General features: G+C 41.2%; 1 protein-coding gene across 3 annotated transcripts in view; it reads right to left on the reverse strand.

Moving 5' to 3' along the window:
• The window catches only part of PTPRB (protein tyrosine phosphatase receptor type B), a 72,792-nt gene that overhangs the window by 30,657 nt on the left and 20,996 nt on the right, over positions 1-21,139 (reverse strand). For all 3 annotated transcript variants that reach the window (XR_003708559.2, XR_003708560.2, XM_028746466.2), the window contains 11 exons: positions 19,491-19,769; positions 18,456-18,713; positions 16,497-16,760; positions 15,532-15,801; positions 10,203-10,463; positions 9,623-9,889; positions 6,869-7,132; positions 5,579-5,842; positions 4,459-4,722; positions 2,129-2,392; positions 744-1,013 (listed from right to left, as the gene is read on the reverse strand). Coding sequence is in view for 1 of the 3 variants with exons in the window: in XM_028746466.2 (XP_028602299.2) it covers positions 744-1,013; positions 2,129-2,392; positions 4,459-4,722; positions 5,579-5,842; positions 6,869-7,132; positions 9,623-9,889; positions 10,203-10,463; positions 15,532-15,801; positions 16,497-16,760; positions 18,456-18,713; positions 19,491-19,769 (2,925 nt within the window). In the remaining 2 variants the exon portion in view is untranslated. The remainder of the gene's footprint in view (positions 1-743; positions 1,014-2,128; positions 2,393-4,458; positions 4,723-5,578; positions 5,843-6,868; positions 7,133-9,622; positions 9,890-10,202; positions 10,464-15,531; positions 15,802-16,496; positions 16,761-18,455; positions 18,714-19,490; positions 19,770-21,139) is intronic.

Raw genomic sequence — 21,139 nt, forward strand, 5'->3', positions numbered from 1 at the left:
ATGAGTAGATTGTTTTGCATTTATTAACTTATTTATTATCCTGCCTTTAATTGAATCAAAATCAAAGTAGTTAACAAACACCAAAGAACATGTAGTTAATACAGTAATTTATTTAATAATTTTTATGTTTGTGCAAAAATATTTGCTCAAGCCAAAATTAGTGCCAAAGAATTTTCATACGGTACTAAGATTACCCTTTTATCTGGGACAAAGTAAGCAAAATAGCAAGCAGAAGAAAATCATTTTCAGGCTGAATATACATTCTGGCCAATGTTGCTTTTATATATTTTTAAGTTGCATATTCTGGGAAAGTAAATGCTGATTTAAGCATCATGTGGCCCAAATCTGTTTTGCTAGATTTATATTTAGGATCCTCACTATCAGTTGCCTCCATCTCCTGCTCAAGCAAAGTTCTCATTAATTTCAGCGGAACCTTCTGACTGAACGAGGACAATCCATTTTACAGGTAGCTGCGGTACTGCAGGCCCGTCTCCAAAAGCTTGAGGGAGGGATGATTTAAGGAGTTATATTATTTGTATATGTGCTGACATATTTAAAACCTATTCTGGTGCCTCAGCTAAAAAGAAAGTAATTACAAATAACAATATTCATTCATAAAGGTACAGATACAAATATTCACAATACACTTTCCAAGTTATTAAAAACGGAGCAGGTCTTCTGGAATATCCTACGTTTATAGCCTCAGTTATTTTGCTCTCCCCTAATAAAAATGCTGGAATTACCTGTTCGGCCTTCAGTTTCTGCCCGACGGCTGAAGAGGCCACCGCTGACTGTCAATATTTGTACTTTATACTTCTTCCCTGGTGTTAAATCTTCAAATTTGTGTTGCTTAGCAGTAGCTGGCTCTGATTTGTTGCTCAGAGGGATGCCGTGCTCAGTCAGAAGCAGGATGTCGTAACGTTCAGCCACACCAGCAGCGCTTTGCCAGGTTACAACCAACGAGTAACTGCTGTATGCATTGTCTGCATGTAACTTCTGAACAGGAGCAGGGACTGGGAACAATGGTTTAAAAGGTGAGGCTCATTCATGCGTCTTGAAAATTATTAACTAATTAGTTGTGAACACACACACTAGACACACACACAATTGTTGTTATCAAATTCAGTCAACCAGATCTCTTGTTCAGGCCAATCTGTGTCATCTTCCCATTTCCTTAGCACACAGAATATTTTGTAGTCTTTTGTATCCATCCTCATTAAAATTATATTTTGCAAGACAGAGAAGAGTGGGGGTGACATACATACCCATTCTGGTTCAACCAGGAGTCATGCATATTTATTCAGACCTGAGTTTAGCTAGATGCAAATAGTGCTCAAAAACTGATGTACTGTGTCAGGCCTAATAATCTAGTAAAGTTTTTACTGATTTAATGATTGAGAAATTCAGTATAAATGTATTTACATTTTTTTAAAAAACACACCTCAGTGGGAGGGTGCCTTTTTGAAGATCTTGAAGTAGTAATATCTTTTCTCTTTCAGATTCTGTAAATAATGTTTAGCATTCATTGGCCATATTCAGACAATCATATCAAGGTGTAATGAGCCAAGCTATGAACAAGCCTTTTCACAGCATTTATAACTATCATTTCCTTTTCTATTCAAACTGGGAAACGGAGGTTACCAGCTTTGAAACAGATCAGTATATTAACCCACAGTTTGCCTTTGGTTTTAATATTCTGACTTGTGCTGGAGCAGGTAACTACGATTTAAACAAAGTTGATGAGAATTTACCCATCACTGTTCTGAGATCATGAACTTACAGAAATAATGGATGAGATTCACCTAATGAACTGTGTCGGTGGAAGCCCTGCACAGGAGTGTCCACTTGTGCAATGGGGTTTCCCACACCCCAAGAAACAGGCTCTGGAGAATCAAGAAAATCCCCAGATAGCACACTGGGGGAGGGGATCGTTCTACCTGGCAATCTGATATGCTTGTGCAGATAGAATGCTTGTAATTGTGCAACGTTGAATTCCACTCAATGAATTTTAGCCTGTGAACCTAAAATTGCAACTCTTTCCCCTTCCCCATTCCTTTGTGCTGTTCAACAGGAAACTGAACGGTCTTCTTAATTATTTTGCCCTGCTTTGATTCAGGGAGAAACTTACTTGTTCGCCCAAAGGCTGTTGAGTTGTTGTGCAAGGTTCCGCTCCTTGTCTGTACGACGACCGTGTACAGCTCCCCTGCTTCCAGTTTGTTAAATGTGTGATCATTCACATTTTTGGAAACGGTCTGGGTATCAAGGGGGTGGTTCTGATGGAATATTGTGACCGTGTAGGAATCAACATCTCCTCCTGCATGGGTCCAAACCACTTTCAAGCTGTCTGTCATTCCGTTGGGCGAAATATGAATGTTTTTGACAGCGCTTGGAACTAAAGAGGGGGAAATACCAACAAGAACGGCCAAAGAAGTCAATAAGTCTTTTCTTACCATGCCATTTTTTTTTTTGTTAAAAGTTGTGGTTAACAAAATTGTGAAAGCTAGATAATGACCAGACCACAAGACACGGAAGGCTTTTACCTTGTGATTTTTGTAACAGAGTATTAAAAGGTTGGCATTAAAGCAGGATGCAGGAATGGCACAGTCAAGTTGGAGAGGAATGGCAGATCTCTGTCCATGAACCCACAGAAAGCACATGGTCACGACAAGCGGCATTTCTAGGATGTGGTGGTAACAGGATGAGGGAAGTTTCCAAATTCCTGCACCTGAATGCACATATAGCCAGAGTCCTGTGCTGAGATGGCAGTTAACATTCTAGGTGCAGCTGCGCACTGCTGTTCTGTGCTACTGCTTTCTTACTTTGTCACTGGTGGTTTTATTTTACGATTTCAATGTAAATGCTACTTGTTTTCATTGCGGCACTCGCCATGGGACCATTCAGCGAAGGTTCACTTAATATTATATAGTTACGATACAGAGAACGAGAGAGAGAGACAGACAGGAACACAGAGAGAAAGATACAAAGAGGCTGTCGAGAAGTGACGAGCTAAAAAGGCAAGTGTCAGTGGGAGATAAAATAAATAATTTGAACTTGTTATATAATGGACCGTATTATACATGGCAAAGGGAGACCTGAGTCTTTAAAAAACATGACTGGCCTAATTGCAGGAGGTAGCGGATGAATGTAAAGTGATCAAAGGGACAGGCAGGTGAAGGTTGATGACCATTCCTGTCAGATGGTGGTGGTGGTTGCTCGTGAGTAACCCGGCAGGACCTGTCTTTTGCAGGTTTTATTGGTGCAAAACTATTTACAGTGCAGAACCACAGAGTTCATGTCTGTCTTAGTCACTTGCAGAATCCGGGAGTGGCCCCTTCCTGTTTCTCCGCAACATAAGAACTTCGGCACCCCAAGCCTCCGCCTCCCTTCCTTGCGTTTTACCCCTCTGCGCAAGGTGGGCGACGGAAGAGGCGTGTTTCCCTCCTGGCCAGCCTGGCAAGGTGAGGAGCTGGGGCTCCTAGCAGCATCCTCTAGCCCTTTCCCCTGGAGGTGTGGCTTTCCCCACCCTCAGACTGACGAGGTACGGCTCTGGGGCTCTCAGCAGTGTCCCCTGGCCCTTTCCCCTCTTCTCCACTGGAGGTGTGGCTTTCCCCACTGCAGGAAGAGGAACTACTTCGCAGGATTTTCGGAGGCTCTCTGTATCCCAACCTGTATCCCTCCCTCTCCTGTTCCGATGGCAGACCCCTGACAATTCCCATCTGCTAATAATTCTTCTACCCAACTTTCTTTCTCCCATGCAGGTTTGTTTCCAACACTAGAGTTTGACTGAAGGAAAAATGACTTTAGGGGTTATAAGTAAAGGTAAAGGGACCCCTGACCATTAGGTCCAGTCGTGGCCGACTCTGGGGTTGCAGCACTCATCTCGCTTTATTTGCCGAGGGAGCAGGCGTACAGCTTTTGGGTCATGTGGCCAGCATGACTAAGCCACTTCTGGCGAACCAGAGCAGCGCACGGAAACACCGTTTACCTTCCCACTGGAGTGGTACCTATTTATCTATTTGTACTTTGATGTGCTTTCAAACTGCTAGGTTGGCAGGAGCAGGGACTGAGGAACGGGTGCTCACTCCGTCATGGGGATTCGAACCACTGACCTTCTGATCAGCAAATCCTAGGCTCTGTGGTTTAACCCACAGCGCCACCCGTGTCCCATTTAGGGGTTATACAGTGATGGGAAAACAAGATGGCACAAAGTGAGTGAGTCAGTACTCCTTACTTGCATGTGTCCTTTCCACTTTAAATCACCACTCCATCCCCAGTTTTACAGGTGATTGAGGCAGAATAATGTTTAAAGACATAGGTCTGCCTGTGTCTTGAGTGGTGAGAAATGGCACCTGTATTTCTCAGTCTGACCTACGTGTTTCTGAAAACTTGCAAAAAATCACATTGTAATGTACCAGCACAGACAGACTCAAAATCTGTTTGATATACATTTTTTCTAACCTGTCAGTCCTTGTATAAAAGTAGCTCGTTCTGCTTTTCCACTAATTGTGATGACAACAATTTTGTAAAGGCGTCCTGGAGTTAGAGACGTGAACCTGAATTCTTCAAAGGTGTTTTCAAGGTGATTGGGTGGGAAAACCTTCATGTCGTTGAACAGAAGCTGTATCTCATACTGATCAACATCACCATCAGCTTTGGACCAAGTAATATACAGCTCTTCAGTGCTTTTACCACTTAGAGTCAATTTCTTTACAGATTCTGGGACTGGGAAAGGAATGACAGGACATTGTCAGGCAGCAATAATGACTATTACTGAAAAAGAAACAAAGTGACAACAAAGGTATATAAAGTGCTAATACATTGCTGAAAGCAATTATGTAATGAGCATAAAAGTCTAGTTTGTGAAAAACAAAGGCACATATATATTTTGCATATGTATAATTTCTCATAGGCTCTCACAATTTTTGTAAATACATGTCTGCATGGTGACATATATTAATTTATTAATAATACAAACATATGATATAACAATTTGGAGAAAGCAAACCACATCAAACGTTAAAGAATGGTTAATGACACTGATTTCAATAAGACACATTGGTGAAACCTGGGATAAACTACTACAATGTTGTAGGCCATGTTGAATTTTTTTTAACTTTCAAATTCCAAAAATGAGGGGGATTTGCTAAAAAGTGGGTACATGACTCGGGAATTCAAAAGATATTTCATTTAAATTAATATAATTTAGTTTTGCTTGGTAAATAAGGTGTGTGTAAAATTGCATAGAAATCATTAAAAATGATTGCCAAGTACTTGCAGTTATATTAATATATTATACATATTTTACATTACCTGACATTTTCAGAAAGTAAAATTAAAAATTCTTCAGTTTTCTGAAAACAGCTTCTTTGTTTCTCAGTCAACATAGACTTACCAAGCTAAATGTTGTCCAATTACAAAAACAATAGCAGATTTGAATTCCCCACCCCGAAAAACATATTTTGAAGACCCCTCACTGAAGAAATTTGCAAAAACTAGAACGCTGGATATTTAACAATTAAATTGGACATTTTCAACATTGAGAAAATATTATTATTGTCCACCTGGAGCATTTATTTACCTGTCCTTCCACTGGCCCTTTCACTAGTCTCATATTTTCCACTCTTTGTGCTGACCGTGACACTATAAAGTCTTCCTGGAACCAAGTTAGTGAACACACTTTCGTTTTTATCCTTGGGGACGGTTTTTGTTTGGATGAAGTCATTGTTGTGCTTGATGATCACTTCATAATTATCATAGTCTCCTGTGGCGTGTTGCCAAGACACCTTTAAATAGTCACTTCTTGCAGAATTGCTCACTGTAAGTCCCTGGACGCTTGAAGGCACTGAAAAGATAGAACACACTCCAATGTGTCCTGATTTCAGAAATAATAAACGTGCAATGCAGACCGAGGCTAATTTGAGAAAGAAATTGGTGTGTGTGTTGGGAGTGGAAAGAAGACAATGAAGCCCAGCCAGATCCAGCTGTTGTCATGCATAGTTAATGTGACTAGATGGGCCAAAATATGGATGGAGATGTAAGTTCAGAACCCATCCAGATTTGACTGAAAATAAGATGACAACATTCACATTTTTTGCCTACAATTCCTGAATCCCAATCCAGCAAGTGATATATGCCTGGGTCATGTTACCTGGACCAAGGTAGGCATGTCTTATTTCAGGGGTGGCAAACTTTGGCCCTCCACATGTTACTGAACTACAATGCTCAGGATCCCTGACCATTGGGCCATGCTTGCTGCAGCTGATGGGAACTGTGGCTGAGTAACATCTGAAGGACAAAAGGTTCCTAACCCTTGTTTTATTCGGACATGTGAAATCTGAGCAAAGAGACAAACTTCCTCTGCCATGGATTCTCTCTCTGTCTCAGGTTTCCTGAGATATAAATGACCTTTAACAAGGGATCTTTTGCAAGTAGATTTCAGGAGAAATAGACACCTGAGACTGCAACTGAGGTGTGACTCAGTGGGGCTTACTTCCAAGTAGACATGCATAGGATTGTACTGTTCCATGTCCTTGTCCTTTACTGCCTTCGTATAAAATGCATTTCGCTGGAAAATGTGCATGCAAATATTTCTAAGCTTTGAATGTCTATTTTTAATTTTTTCCCTTTTGTAAACTTTCCCTAGAATATAATTAAACATTCTTATGAAGAAGTATTTTGAAATCATTTGACATGTTGCTTTTAAGATTAGGGAGACCAACATCTACAGCAGACATTGTTCCTCTGTTGTCATATCATCATTTCCCTCTTTTCCGATTTACCCCATGCTCCCTGCAGTGGTATGAATAAAAATATATGGTTTCTCTGTGACTGCGAGTATATCGTATACCTCTTTCCTTCACCTTTTTACCTGTTCTTTCCTGACTGAAGGATTGCTTTTCATATTTTCCACTCTTTGTAGTTATTGTCACATCATAGAGTCGCCCAGGAGTGAGGGTGTTGAAGGAACATTCATTGGCAGATTTTGCAATGGTGACAGTATGAACAGTCTGCCCTTTATGAGAGAGTGTTACCAAATAGCTGTCTACATCTCCAACAGCTGGCAGCCAGGAAATACTGAGGTAATCGCTCCGCCCTGAATTGTTCACGGTTACTCCGCTTACACTGGAAGGAACTGTACAACAAAGCATTAAAACAAACATGTGTTTACAATGTATTTAGAGAAATTCCTCATGCTGTATAATAGGATTTTTTTTTTTCTTATAGTGGACCAAAACCTAATACAGTGGTACCTCGATTTAAGAACAGTCCTGTTTATGAACTATTTGGTTTACAAACTCTGCAAAACCGGAAGTAGTGTCGTGGTTAGCGAACTTTACCTCGGTCTAAGAATGGAAGCCAAATGGTGGAAGGGCACCGGCGGTAGGAGGCCTCATTAGGGAAAGCGTGCCTCAGTTTAAGAACGGTTTCAGTTTAAGAACGGACTTCTGGAACGTATTAAGTTCATAAACCAAGGTACCACTGTACATATTTCCTGCAGGTGGCTATGATAAAGGCTAATATAATACTTTTATAACTTTTAAAACCACCTCTCATATGTGAGAAATAAACAGTTTGCATGCACACATGGTATAAGTGCTGTACACTGAGTCAGCAAATTCTTAAGAGCAATATGCAGCTAAGTCACAGAACATAAACGAAACATCAAAGTCCCTGGAATTTTAGTTACAATTTTGAAGAGGGAAAAAAAGACCCAGAAGAATGCCAAACTCAACCAAAGAAATACAGCAAGCACCTGGAGTAACACAACTTACTAATTTCACAAGAGGCTGTTGTACATTAAAACTGGTAAAAGCATCACAGCAGATAATTCTAAGAATTACATAGAAATATTGAGAGTTTCCCGCCCTCTAGTGGAAAGAATTATGAATAATTTTCTAAGAGGTGAAACAAAGTTTACGCAGGTCAGCCCTGTAGCCACCCTTGCTTGTTAGGACAACAAGCGGATACCAAAACGTGTTAAAGGAAACAAAATAGTTTATGCTATAAAAAAGAAATAAAAAAAAAACTAGTGTGGCGTTTGTTTTCTTGAAAATTCAGTTCTAATTTTGTATCACAATGACAACAATTTTAAAAAGCCACCTTTAGAAACAGAGTATGTTACAATGCCATCACAGGCAAATATTTAAAGAGTGATGAAAATAATATGCATATATTTTCCTTGCTGAAGTCAATGAGACCGAGTCCTTAACTTTGTGAAGTATTTGCTGCATAATAGACTTCCTTTCAGAAATTTATAAAAATGCTTGATAAACATGAAATAAACTGGGTGCTATATAAAGGAACAAACTAAGCAACTGGAAACTAATTGTGGAAAGCATTTGGATTTTTTAAAAAACTGGTTGCTGGGTGGACTTATTTGACCAGAAACTCTGAAAAGGCCTCATGATGAGTTGCATACATTGGAAAATTTGGAAACTAGGCCTGAGTTACAGCCTAGGTGGCCAGCCAGCTAACTGTATTGGGCACAGCACAGTTTCTCTTCATTATTTCCCATTAAGCCTCAAGAAAAAAAGCTTCTTTGATTGCAAGTATAGTGAGTGCTTTAAAAGGATAAAAAAATTTCCAGGTCACTTTAAGCTCTCTCATTATTTCACCCATTATCAATCATCACCCAATGCTGTTCTACGCTTACAGCAGGCAAACAAACGTGCTTTCTTGCTGTCTTTAAACAGCTGAAACTGAAAAACAGAACAAAGGGAAGTCCAAGGGGTGGAGTTCAACTCCAAAGGCCTAACATTTAACACTTCAATGTTCATGTTCTCAGGGTCATTTCTTATAGGGTGACTGTGATCATGAAAAATCCACACTCAGTCAGGGAAAGTCTTCAGTCAGGAGGGGGTGGGGAGGCTCTTCCAGATTAGGCTTTATTGTCCTGTTCTCTGTCGTTCTTTAATTAGAGACTGTCATGTTATAATTAAAAAATAAATAAAAAATCTGGGAGGGCATGAAACAGCATTTTGCCCCACCTTGGCTGCAGAGCTAAGCTAGATGTGTTTAATTCTCCCAAGAATTACCATAAGTAATATGTATGTGTATGTATATGTATATACATATATATATATATATGGCCACATCCCAATGGGACATATTTCCAACATAGAAAAAACACTCAACAAATAAACTCCACTCCTAAATGCTTCAGTTCTGCTACTGACAAACCTTTAGTTAAAAAATAATAATGTGTCTGTCATTTAAAAAAAAATTCAGTTTTTTATCAGCTATGTTTTAAAAATCACCATCATATTAACGGTCAGCCATGACACATTCTTGCGATACCTGCATTTTAGTGATGATACAGAAGGTCTTTGAACTATAGTCATTTACACACACACACACACACACACACACACACACACACACACACAAATGCATATATGGCTGGAACTGAGAAGCTCAAGACTAGAGAACCCATGATGCTGTGCAACTGTGGATAAAGCACAATATACAAAGCACACGGACCCTTTTGCTGAATTGAACTATGAAACAACAGTGAAACATGGCTGCACATGGAGGATATATTTTCGTGGGATGGAAAATAGAACACTGCCTGTGATTTTCACAGTTTTCTATCTCAACAAAGCTTTCATTTATTCCCCTTTACCTGTTCTCCCTTCTGCGATGGCTTGTCTTGAAGATACTCCTCCACTAACCGTGGTGACAACCACTGAGTAGAGCCCTCCAGGTTTTAGAGACTGGAAGTGGTATTTGTTGGTGTCGCTAGGAACACTTTCGTTTTTTATGACAACGTTTTCATGAATGAGTAAGACTTGGTAAGAATCCACATCTCCGTGTGCCCTTATCCAGCTGGTGAATAGGCTGTTGCTTGTTCCTTGGTTTGCCACATTTAAACTTGTCACTTGTGCCGGAACTGCAATTCAAAGCCAGCATCGTGGTCAGTGAACAGATAAAAGATTATTTATCCTAAACAAACCCAACAACCCTAACAGCTGCAACAATACAGTTATGTATATTGATTAAAACACCACAATGTCGTTCACAATAGTTTTGAGTGTGCACATCCCCTACTTTTAAAAAGACATAGAATCATAGAACTGTAGAGTTGGAAGGGACCCCAAGGCTCTTTCCTCATCTGTGCAGGGATCTCAAGTTCCCGGAAAGCAATACATGATGCTTGCTGTTTAAGGAAAGCTCAAAGAAACATTATGACAACCGTAAGGTACCTGTGCGTCCCACAACAGAAGTCCTATTGCTCAGATCCCCACTTATGCTGGTGACTGTAGCTGTGTACTTCCGTCCAGGTAACAGGTCTGTGTAAGTGAATTCTTTGGCTTCTTTCGCAAGAGCCTTGTTTATGACCGTGAGGCTTCTGTCTCCCAGTGAAACCACATAACCATCCCACTCAGCCAGAGGGGTCACCCACATGATGGTGAGAGAGGATTCATTGGCGTGCTTTACACGGAGCTGGAGAACTGGCTGTGGAGCTGTGGGAAAGAGAAACGGGGGGTAAGGGGGGTGGGAGAGAGGAATACTTAACACCAGATGAGCCACAGCAAGAGGGGATTTCACAACACTAAACAGTAAGGCTGGAGGGATCCGCCCAACAAAATATTAATACCATTACACATTTCAGCCATCATGCTAATGCTCAATGCTGAACTTGACTGCAAACAATGGGCTGAACCATAGTAGTTACGATTTCTGTTACAAGAAAATAGATACAAGGGCTTAAATGTGAATAATCGTTACATATGTCCCAACAAACTGATGGCAGTTGGCAACATTAGTTAGTGAACAGACATTGATTAAAGCAGCTGAGATACTATCTGTATTCTACTCAGCTTGCTGCATTTCCTCTACAGGTTACTTTATTATTATTATTTACATTTCTATTCCGCTTTCTATTTTTTAAATAAAAAAATCTCAAAGCAGTTTACAATGCATGGAAACATCAAACACATAAAAAAAATCCAAAGTAAAACATTACTGAAGAAAGTCAAATATAAAGCGTACATTCGAAGCGACATAACTAACAGGAAGCTAGAAGATTATCTTAAAGGTTCTGAAACAAATCATTACAAAGGAGGCCAACTACTTTTAGTGCAGCAAAGTTCACAAACAAAAAACACTGAGCATTTCAAAAGAAAACATTGCTAAAGGAAGTCTATTATAAAATGCGCATTCAAAACAGCACAATTAACCAGAGAATAAAATAACATCTTAAGCACAGGGTTCGCGACTCATAATATCAACATGAGATGGGCACCAATTCTCACTGCTTCTGTAGGGTGGTAACTGCCCCACAGCACCGCCAGACATGCCTAGCAAAAACTTTTAGGAAAGCTGCACAGGTGGGCCTCATCCATAAGTCAGAAGAGAAAAAGCAGCCATGCAGAAGCAATTTCAAGCAACCCCCACACCCTAACCAAATGAATATAGGAAACAGCCATATGTTTATTAAGCCCAGTAATAGCTATTCTGACAGGTAATAGCTCTCAAAAAGAAGTCTTTTAAATTACTTGCAACCTGATCCTTTTTCAACAGGGGATGCCAAAAACTAAGGCTGGGAGTAGGATGAGACTTCTGCATGCAATTCCTCATTCTGGCACTGCCAGGGGTTGGACTAGATGATCATTGGGATCCCTTCCAATTCTATGATATGAGCTACCACAGAGTTATGGCCCTTCCCCAGTGAGAAACACCCCATCATAACCATGCTTCAGCTCACAGTTTTCAAAACCTGTGTAGTTTACTTTTTGCAGATTAGCAAGTTGCTTTTTCAAGGAGATTTCCTTTTCCTTTTAAAGCACAATACCTTTATTAGGTGAACCCAAATATCACCGTGTGCAAGCACTTGAGTTCTCCAGAAGGTTAGAAAGCCTGGCTTCATTTATCATCTAGCTTCATGAAGAGTTATGGAGAACTCAAAAGCTTGCATGCTATTTTGTGACTTTTTGGCAGGACTGATAAAAGTTACTGCCCTAATGCGGATTTTGGAAATTTTCTTATGGGCCAGTGTGGTTACCTTTACTTTTTGTGTTTCTTTTGGTTTTCTGCCTGCAAGTTACTATTAGAACAGGCTTTATTCTCTTGCTATTAAATGAAAACGCGTGTGTTAAGTATCAAAGATGACAATTAAGCTCCATCTGCTATTTAGCTATGCTATTAGGATTTAACAACGTAGCTCCTAATTTATGAAAGGCTTTAAACAGAGTACAATGTGTGTGGGAGGAACATTTGTTCCGCTATTCAACAAATGGAGTGTTCACTCATGAAAATTCACAATCTGTATGAAATCAGATTTTAAACTAAACTAAACTGAACAAATCAAAAGGTATGATCCAGTGATTTACAGAAATGTCTGGGAGTTTCTGTGAGATGCAGGATTCTGCATCTGCATCTAATTGGCTTCAGTTTCTTAAAACAGCACAGAATACTTTTTATCAACTGAGACTTGAACTCAAGAGCCTAACCTCATAGCTCTATTTAGTAACACCATTTTATTCATCTCCTATGTGGAATGACTAAAACAGACACACGATACCATAAGTACTGTCTCTAAACGGGAACGTTATTGTTACCGAATAGCAGTTTCCCTCCACTAAGTTAAAAGGATTTGCTTCAGAATGACATCAAAAGGATGCTTGTTGAACTTTGCAAGATCACAAAATGACTATGAATAGCTCATTCCTACAATCCACAATAATCTGGCATTCTGTGGTTATGAAAAAAATATGGTGTCAAAAAGTCAAAAAGCGTGCAACGTCTAAAGAATCAAAAGGGAGGGTGTAGCAGGAAAAATAATCAACACGAGGTGTAAGATAAGGCACAGTTTCCCACCCTGATTTCTTATACACCCTTCTATCTATTGTTTTCCAGGCTACTCCCTTCCTTTTTGTAAATTTTGAATACTTGGCTTGCTGCACACAGCAATAGCTTATTTCAGGAGGAGGCAAATTCCATTTAATGGGCCAGTTATGGTTAGTCTCCAAGGCTTTTTTATGCAGTGCAGTTTCTTGTCAAAATAATAAGAAAACCAGTTTTCAGTTCATTAATAATAATAATAATAATAATAATAATAATAAGAAGAAGAAGAAGAAGAAGAAGAAGAATATCTAAACCTTGTGCTTAAATAAGTATCAGTAGGTGACGGGAGACATCACAATGTGATATTCTGTTCCAAAAATCACCCTCCTTTAGATTAATGACCGCACAACAGGCAAGCATAAATGTATATACTATTAATACTTCTTCTGTTTGATTTTTATACAATACCAACAATGTGGCAGTTTGGGGGAGGTTCTCATCATTCAGCACCTATTTGTTCTCTCTGTTTCTGTCAAATCAATTCACACGAACTGATGTAGACACATGGGGTCCGCTTGCCACACACCCCAGCCCAGCCCGCCCGCCTTCCTCCAATTGTGACCCAAATAATCTGGTCCCTCCCAGTAAACCAGCTGCAGACAGCTTGCTCTGTTCTTGCCTGTGCTGTGCCCATTCTACTTTTCCTTATAACAATGCTTTTTCTTATAACTGAAGCCTCTCATGCCTGCCACCACTGTCATTGCCACAGACTGCTGCCATTGGAAAAGTATCCAGCAGACAGGCATTCCTGCAGTTGTGCAATCAAACCACAGACCATGGACCTACTAGCCATTTCCCCTCTGTCAAGAACAGTGCTTTACAGCAGCAACAGCTGTGTGAGACTTGGGGCTCTGCATCTAGGGAGGTGGAAAGACACAGGTTGCCCGTGAGTGGTAGGTAAAATGTAAAGGACCCCTGGATGGTTAAGTCCACTCAAAGGCTACTATGGGGTGCGGCGCTCAACTTGCTTTTCAGGCCAAGGGAGCCGGTGTTTATCCACAGTTTTCCAGGTCATGTGGCCAGCATGACTAAACAGCTACTGGTGCACGGAGGACCGTGACATAAGCCAGAGCACATGGAAACACCATTTACTTTCTTGCTGCAGTGATACCTATTTATCTACTTGCACAGGTGTGCTTTTGAACTACAGTGGACACTCGGGTAATGTAACTTTCGGGTTGCGAAAGCAGCAAACCCGGAAGTGTATACTTCTGGGTTTCGCCACGCGCGCATGTACAGAAGTGCTCTGCGCGCCATGTATGTGCACAGAAGCTCTTTATCGTGCTGCGCGCATGTGCAGAAGTGGTACCTCATGTTGCAGACTTTTCGGGGTACGTAAGGACCCTTGGAATGAATTAAGCTCGTATCCGGAGAGTCCACTGTACTAGGTTGGCAAAAGCTGGGACAGAGCAATGGGAGCTCACCCTGTTGCATGGATTCGAACCAACAAACTTCCGATCAACAAGCCCAAGAGCAAGAAACCAAAACCAACCTGGCAATGTTTCTTTCAGTAGTCATACGAATCAATGACCAGCATACCCATGACTAAACAAATAACGCTTTAGTCTCCCTTCCCTGGGGGGTTGTCTATATGAGTCTGTATTTTATTCTGTATCTATGTTATGGGTCATTGGACCGTTATAAAGATTATTATTATTACTTGAAATATGGCCTTTTGTTTATTCTGGCCACATATATCCCATACATTTTAAGCAGTGTCATACCACTTTAAACAGTCATGGCTTCCCCCAAAGAATCCTGAGAACTGTAGCTTGTTTAGTTGCTGAGAGTTGTAAGGAGACACCCTATTCCCCTGGCAGTGTTATAATTCCCAGCGTGGTTTAGCGATCTATGCATCTCCCCAGGAAAATTTGGAAATTGTAGCTCAGTGAGGGGAATAAGGGCATTCTAGGGATGCGGGTGGCGCTGTGGGTTAAACCACAGAGCCTAGGATTTGCTGATCAGAAGGTTGGTGGTTTGAATCCCCGCGACGGGGTGAGCTCCCGTTGCTCAGTCCCTGCTCCTGCCCACCTAGCAGTTCGAAAGCACGTCAAAGTGCAAGTAGATAAATAGGTACCACTCCGGTGGGAAGGTAAACAGCGTTTCCGTGTGCTGCTCTGGTTCGCCAGAAGCGGCTTAGTCATGCTGGCCACATGACCCGGAAGATGTACGCCGGCTCCCTGGGCCAATAAAGCGAGATTTGCACCGCAACCCCAGAGTCGACCACGATTGGACCTAATGGTCAGGGGTCCCTTTACCTTTACCTTTAAGAGCTCTTAGCACCCTTAACAAACCATAGTTTCCAGAATTATTTGAGAGAAGCCATGGCAGTTACATGACATCCACTTAAAAGACATCACATAACAGGTAATGCAAAAGATTTCAGTCTGAGTAAACAATAGGTTGCTTATTATAAACGTGTAAAACTATACCTATCGCAATACGGACAGTGAAAATAAAATGTTTAAGCCACCTTCTCGTGACTGATCTCTACAGATACACTTAATGCTCATTGAATCTGCTCATGCAAACACAGCCAGCGTTAGAATAGCATTATAAATCCACACATAAGCATTTCGCAAAGGCAAATGCATCCCATAATAGACTACATCTAATCACACGCAAGCAATCTCTGTCAGTTTTCAGAGTTTCTTTCTGACCACGATAAAAAAAAAGTTTGCTTACCTGTTCTGCCTTTGCAGCGTGCTGTGTTCTTCAAGTCTCCACTTACGACAGTAACTTCCACCTCATACTGTCTTCCTGGAATAAGCCTTAAACCAGTGATAATATATTCCCTTTGGTCTTTCTCCACTGTAGTATTCAGCAGCACTGTAGCATGGTCAAACAGCACAATACAGTACTTCTCCCAGTCTCCAGTAGGGGGCAACCAGTTCACTTTCAGAGCCCTTAATGAGCCCATGCTGTCGGCTTTCAGCTCTGAAACTTTCTGGGGAACTGAAACATATAATTTCAACAACATGAAACAGAAGACTGTGTTCTATCATGGAAGAGGTCATTGGTTCACAAGTGTACTTCAGTGAACAACCTTCTAGTCAATAGCTTCCCATATTTGTTCTCAAAATGACTAGGCAATACTGGAAGCATGAATTTAACATTACTTTTCAATGCCCAATGAAAGAACAGTATATGGCTCTGTTTCCTGTATCAGGCCAGCAATGGAGGACAATTGTAAGGGAGGAATGGCAGGTGGGTGGGAATACTTTTTTTATCCAGCTACTCTGAAACTAGAAGTGACCAGGCTAGGGTGAAGAATGGCTGATAGGGTATTTGAACAGTGAACTGTTGGGTGTGGGGCACACTTAAGCATTCCTCTTGACAGCAGTTCTGTCCTGCAAGTACCCAACCCCACAGTCCAGACGACTGTCTCATCAAATGCAGGCCAGAGGACCATGTGCTTTCTGAGATAATATCAAGATCTGTCCTGATCTTCCTTCAGAGGATATAACACGGATTTGCAAAAAGAAGGCTTCTGCAGTTAGACCGGTCAGTAGAGAGAACTGCAAGTGGGTACAATGTTTTTGTATTCTACTGAAACCAAAATCTTGTCTTTCTCCATAATATCTCCTGTATGGAAGGTAATAGGTGGAAAACGTGAAAGTGTTTCTGATTAGAAAATTGTAGAAACGTACCTGTCCTGCCATATGCTGTCGCTTCAGTGAACAATTCACCACTGACTGTGTTGACATCAACTTGATAAAGACGTCCCGGTATAAGTTTGTTGAAGTATGTCCCTGTGACATGTGACTCTAAAGACTTCCTTTCTTTAACAGATCCAAGATGAAACAAGGTGACATTGTAGAAATCAAGGTTTCCTGGAGGCCCCTTCCACGTCACTTTTAGGGTATCCAAGCTGCCGTCATTAGTCACCACCAAATCTAAAACTTTGGCTGGAACTATTTTTTTTAAAAAAAGAGTAAGAAATTTATCAGCTGTGTAGACTTCAGAACTGTATGTAATACTGGAAACTATGATACCAATGCACAGAACAGTAATAGATACTATGGCTGAGTACAAATATGTTTCTCAAAATTTGGGAAATGATACCATTTTCAGTGATTATTCACAAATCATTCATAAAGGGCTGCAATGATGTTGACCCGGGTGACCTTTAGAGGCAGCAATGCCTTCACTAAATGGGCTTAATTGTTCCCTAGTGAAATCAGCAAATAGCCAAATCTGACAGCCAAATAGACTGTAACATCATCACATCTAGTACACAATCCCTATTTGTCTAGGAACACTTGTGGAAGGACAGAAGTGAGGAAAATAGCAGCAGTGAAGAGGAAAAATAGCGGCTGCCATCTAGCAAGCAGCCTTGGAAATTGCACGATTAAATGGGTTTGGCAGGGTTTATCTTCTCTGTGTAACCCGGGGGTGGGAACCCGATTCAGCCAGTGAGCTGGGTCCCAAATTTCCCCACCCCACAGACTATCAACCACCATGCATTACATGACATTAGGTGATCTGACTTCAACATTCTGTCTTAGAGAAAATCCCTAATTACAGAGAATCCCTAAGGATCATCTAGTCCAAACTCCTGCAACACAGGAATATGTAGCTGTCCCTTATGAGGATCAAACTTGCAACCCTGGCGTTATCAGCACCACACTCTAACCAACTGAGCTATCCAGCTTATAATGGCATAAGATTGCTAACTTATACCTCCCTTTATCCGAGGATCAAAGGGTGGTTTACAGTTTAATTAGAATTCTTTGTTGCTCTGACACAGGACATTTTGCGAAATGGCCCTACCACAGTGCTAGAGCATCTGCTTTGAACACAGATGGCCCCAGGTTCAATATGGTGTCACTGAGTCTACAGCAGCGATGGACAACATGTGGTTTGGGGACTCCTGTGGTTTGGGGACTCTAATTCCCATTGGCTTCAACCAGCATGGCCAAGAGTCAGGGTTAATGGGAACTGCAATCCAACACCATTGGGAAAGCCACAGAATTTTGAGCAACCATATTTCACTGCTTTTGAAGCTGGCTTTTTGACTACTATCTAATATTTTGTTTACGGCAACAGTGCTTACACAAAACATCCAAGTGAAACGGTCAATGCACAGAAAGTCTAAAATATAAATGATGAATAGAGTTACCTTAATTCAGAGTCTAAATGAGTAAAGTGAATGTTCAGAAATACCGAACATGTGCCAACTGCTGACTTTGTACTCAGTTGCTCTGATCCAGCAATTGGCTGCTGTGGGTTAGATCTCTGATGTGTGCTCCTTGGACTCCTCCAAGGGGAATGCCTGGAGCAACTTCCATTACTGATGCAAGAGGGACAACCCATATATGCTGGTGACTCATATGCACTCACATTTACACACAATACTCTGAATTACACAAATCTCCTAAAGATCTCAAGCAGCTCCAGACTGCAGCCCTTCACATTTCCCCCCAAAAATCTGCAGGCACTCCTTACAATCTCATGCTCTATAGGGACATTTATATGAACAAATATTTCAGATGTCGACTGCGATCCTTGCAGGAGGCCAAGCTGTTAGATTTCTACTGAAAAATGTATTGGTAGTTTTATCCTCACACTCTGCTCTCTTATTCAAGGAAAGATCTGTAAAACCTTACCAGTCCTAATTAGTCTAAAATTGTAGTTCTCCAGCCCTGCAGCTTTGGAAATGACAGTGAGATTATACAGACGTCCTGGTGTTAGTCCTGAAAAATTGTATGCCAAATAGTGTTTCTCTAGATCCGTTTGTTGAACTGGACCATCTTTATCCAGTAAAACCAGCCCGTATTGATCCACATTCCCAGCACCTGGCAACCACGAAACATGGATTGTTTCAGCCTTGACTAAAACCTGGATATTTTCTACTGGAGAAGGAGCTGTTAAGAGAGAAGGAGTGGGGAGGGAGAAAAATGGTTTATATACAAACAAAATTGTACAGCTGTTAAAATGTTTAGGATTTGCAACACAAATGTCCTTAAAATATACTGCATATTTTACAAAACAAAGACTGTTATGTTTCACTCAAAATATTTATTTATGCTTAGAAGAGAAATCAAAATGGCTGCAATTAAAACATAAAGCCATCCTAATGCTACTCTGATACAATACCTGTTTAAATGGCTAGATAGGATTATGGATATCACTTGGCTGATTTTCAGTAACTAACCCGTTGTCATCTTTTTAATGCTTATTTCTTGTTTGATACTATGTTTTCCCCATAGCCTTTTAAGGGATATGAGAAATGCAAGCGGAATAATATTATTGTAAAGGTAAAGGGACCCCTGACCATTAGGTCCAGTCGTGACCGACTCTGGGGTTGCAGCGCTCATCTCGCTTTATTGGCCGAGGGAGCCGGTGTACAGCTTCCAGGTCATGTGGCCAGCATGACTAATCTGCTTCTGGCAAACCAAAGCAGCGCACGGAAACGCCGTTTACCTTCCTGCCAGAGCAGTACCTATTTATCTACTTGCACTTTGACGTGCTTTCGAACTGCTAGGTGGGCAGGAGCAGGGACCGAGCAATGGGAACTCACCCTGTCGTGGGGATTCGAACTGCCAACCTTCTGATCAGCAAGTCCTAGGCTCTGTGGTTTAACCCACAGCGCCACCTGCATCCAATATTATTGTAGGCTTAGTCAAAGAAAGATATCTTACCAGTAGAACCACTGATGTTAGTTGAAGGGCTCTTTTTATTTCCAGCAGCTGCGCTGATCGATATAGTGTATCTGCTTCCAGGGGTGAGATTGGCAAATGTCTGTTCATTTCTTGAAAGGCCTCCAGGAACTTGGACCTCATGGACTTTGTTGGTGTCACTCTCAAGTAACTGCAGCTCATACCAGTCTACTTTTCCTAAGGATGGGCTCCACCACACCTGCAAGGTTGTGGTTGTAATTCCTTCTTTTTTAATTTCAAATCTTGGAGGTGGCAAGGGGTCTGTATTCCAGAAAACAAACAAACACGTAATAAACCCTAATGCAATGCACACAAATTCACTTAATCTTTTAACATGTATGAAAATAAAAGTTCTCCACAGCAGTCACTGGGAGGGTGAGCCAAGGTCAACAAAGACCTGTTTAGAGAAAGGGAGAGGAATGGATTATACCTCAAAGTGAAAAAGGCTAAAGCAAGCACTCTGAGGACGAGGATGGAGGAGGAAGATATTTGACTGAGAATGATCACATTTTAGATGGAAGGGGCATAGTGGGTGATGACACAGGTGATGATGACAGAGTAGGAATTATTAGTGCACAATGCTGTCTCAGTAGCCTCTGTTGGGAGCAGGACCAAAGGCAACCCAGGTTGAAGTGGTTCACAACTCTCTTGCATCAATTTTGGTGTGGTAGCACAAATCCCTAAGTCAATCATGCCACGCAGGCAGGTTGCTTCTCACCTGGATGGCACCCCAAAGAAAGTGACAGAGTGATCTTCAGAGCATGCTCTCCTTCATACTAGAATAGGTGCCACAGTCAAAAGGAGCACAAGAAAGACAACACCACCGTGGAAAGTAATGGGGTGATTATGCAATGGCAATAGGGACACTCTCGCATTTTGCTTTCTCAGAAGTAATGTAAGGGTCAGAAGCTGTGTGTTGATCACTTCCACACTGCTTTTGGCCAGTGGCCTTGAGCACCGGAGAGATTTGTGTATTGCTTCTAATGTAGATGCCCCATTATCCATCTCAGTAGCTCATTGGCTGGGGCTTGCAAGAACAAACCATCTTATCATCTGACAGGTGTGCTGCCTTCACCAATCTAGGCTACCAACTGGCCATTCCTGTATCAAGCCATCTGTAATCCACCTGGTTACACTGCCTTTTCCCTCAGATTTGTACCTAGCAGCCATCTTTTCATAACTTCACAACTAGACTACTGCAATTTGCTCTACAAAATACTGCCCTTGATAGCATTTTTTGGAAGCTGCAGCTGATACTGAACACTGCAGCTGCCTTCTGACAGAGGTTGGTCATTAGAAGCATGTGCCATTGGTGCTCTGATAATGGAAATTCAAGGTTCTGCCTATGTGATTTACAAAGCGCTAAAAAATGTTTCTGGATTTTGGATAGTAGAAGAATATGATGGTATAAGGGCTGAGGTTTAACACCTGGTAGGGCTTTATGTTTTTACCAGATTGTTACTGCCCTGAACTGTGGGATGGAGAAGGCTTCAAGTCATCCAGTCCCTTTTAAAGACCTGCATTGATTTCTGCAGAAGAATTAAGCAAATAAAACTTTATCAGGGTGCTTAAGTCTAGTTGGGCTTGCCCCTTGAATTAAAAATTTACACAAATGAGGAAAGACGTGGAGG

This window comes from Podarcis muralis, chromosome 10, assembly GCF_964188315.1.
Source record: "Podarcis muralis chromosome 10, rPodMur119.hap1.1, whole genome shotgun sequence".
Classification (NCBI taxonomy): Eukaryota; Metazoa; Chordata; class Lepidosauria; order Squamata; family Lacertidae; genus Podarcis; species Podarcis muralis.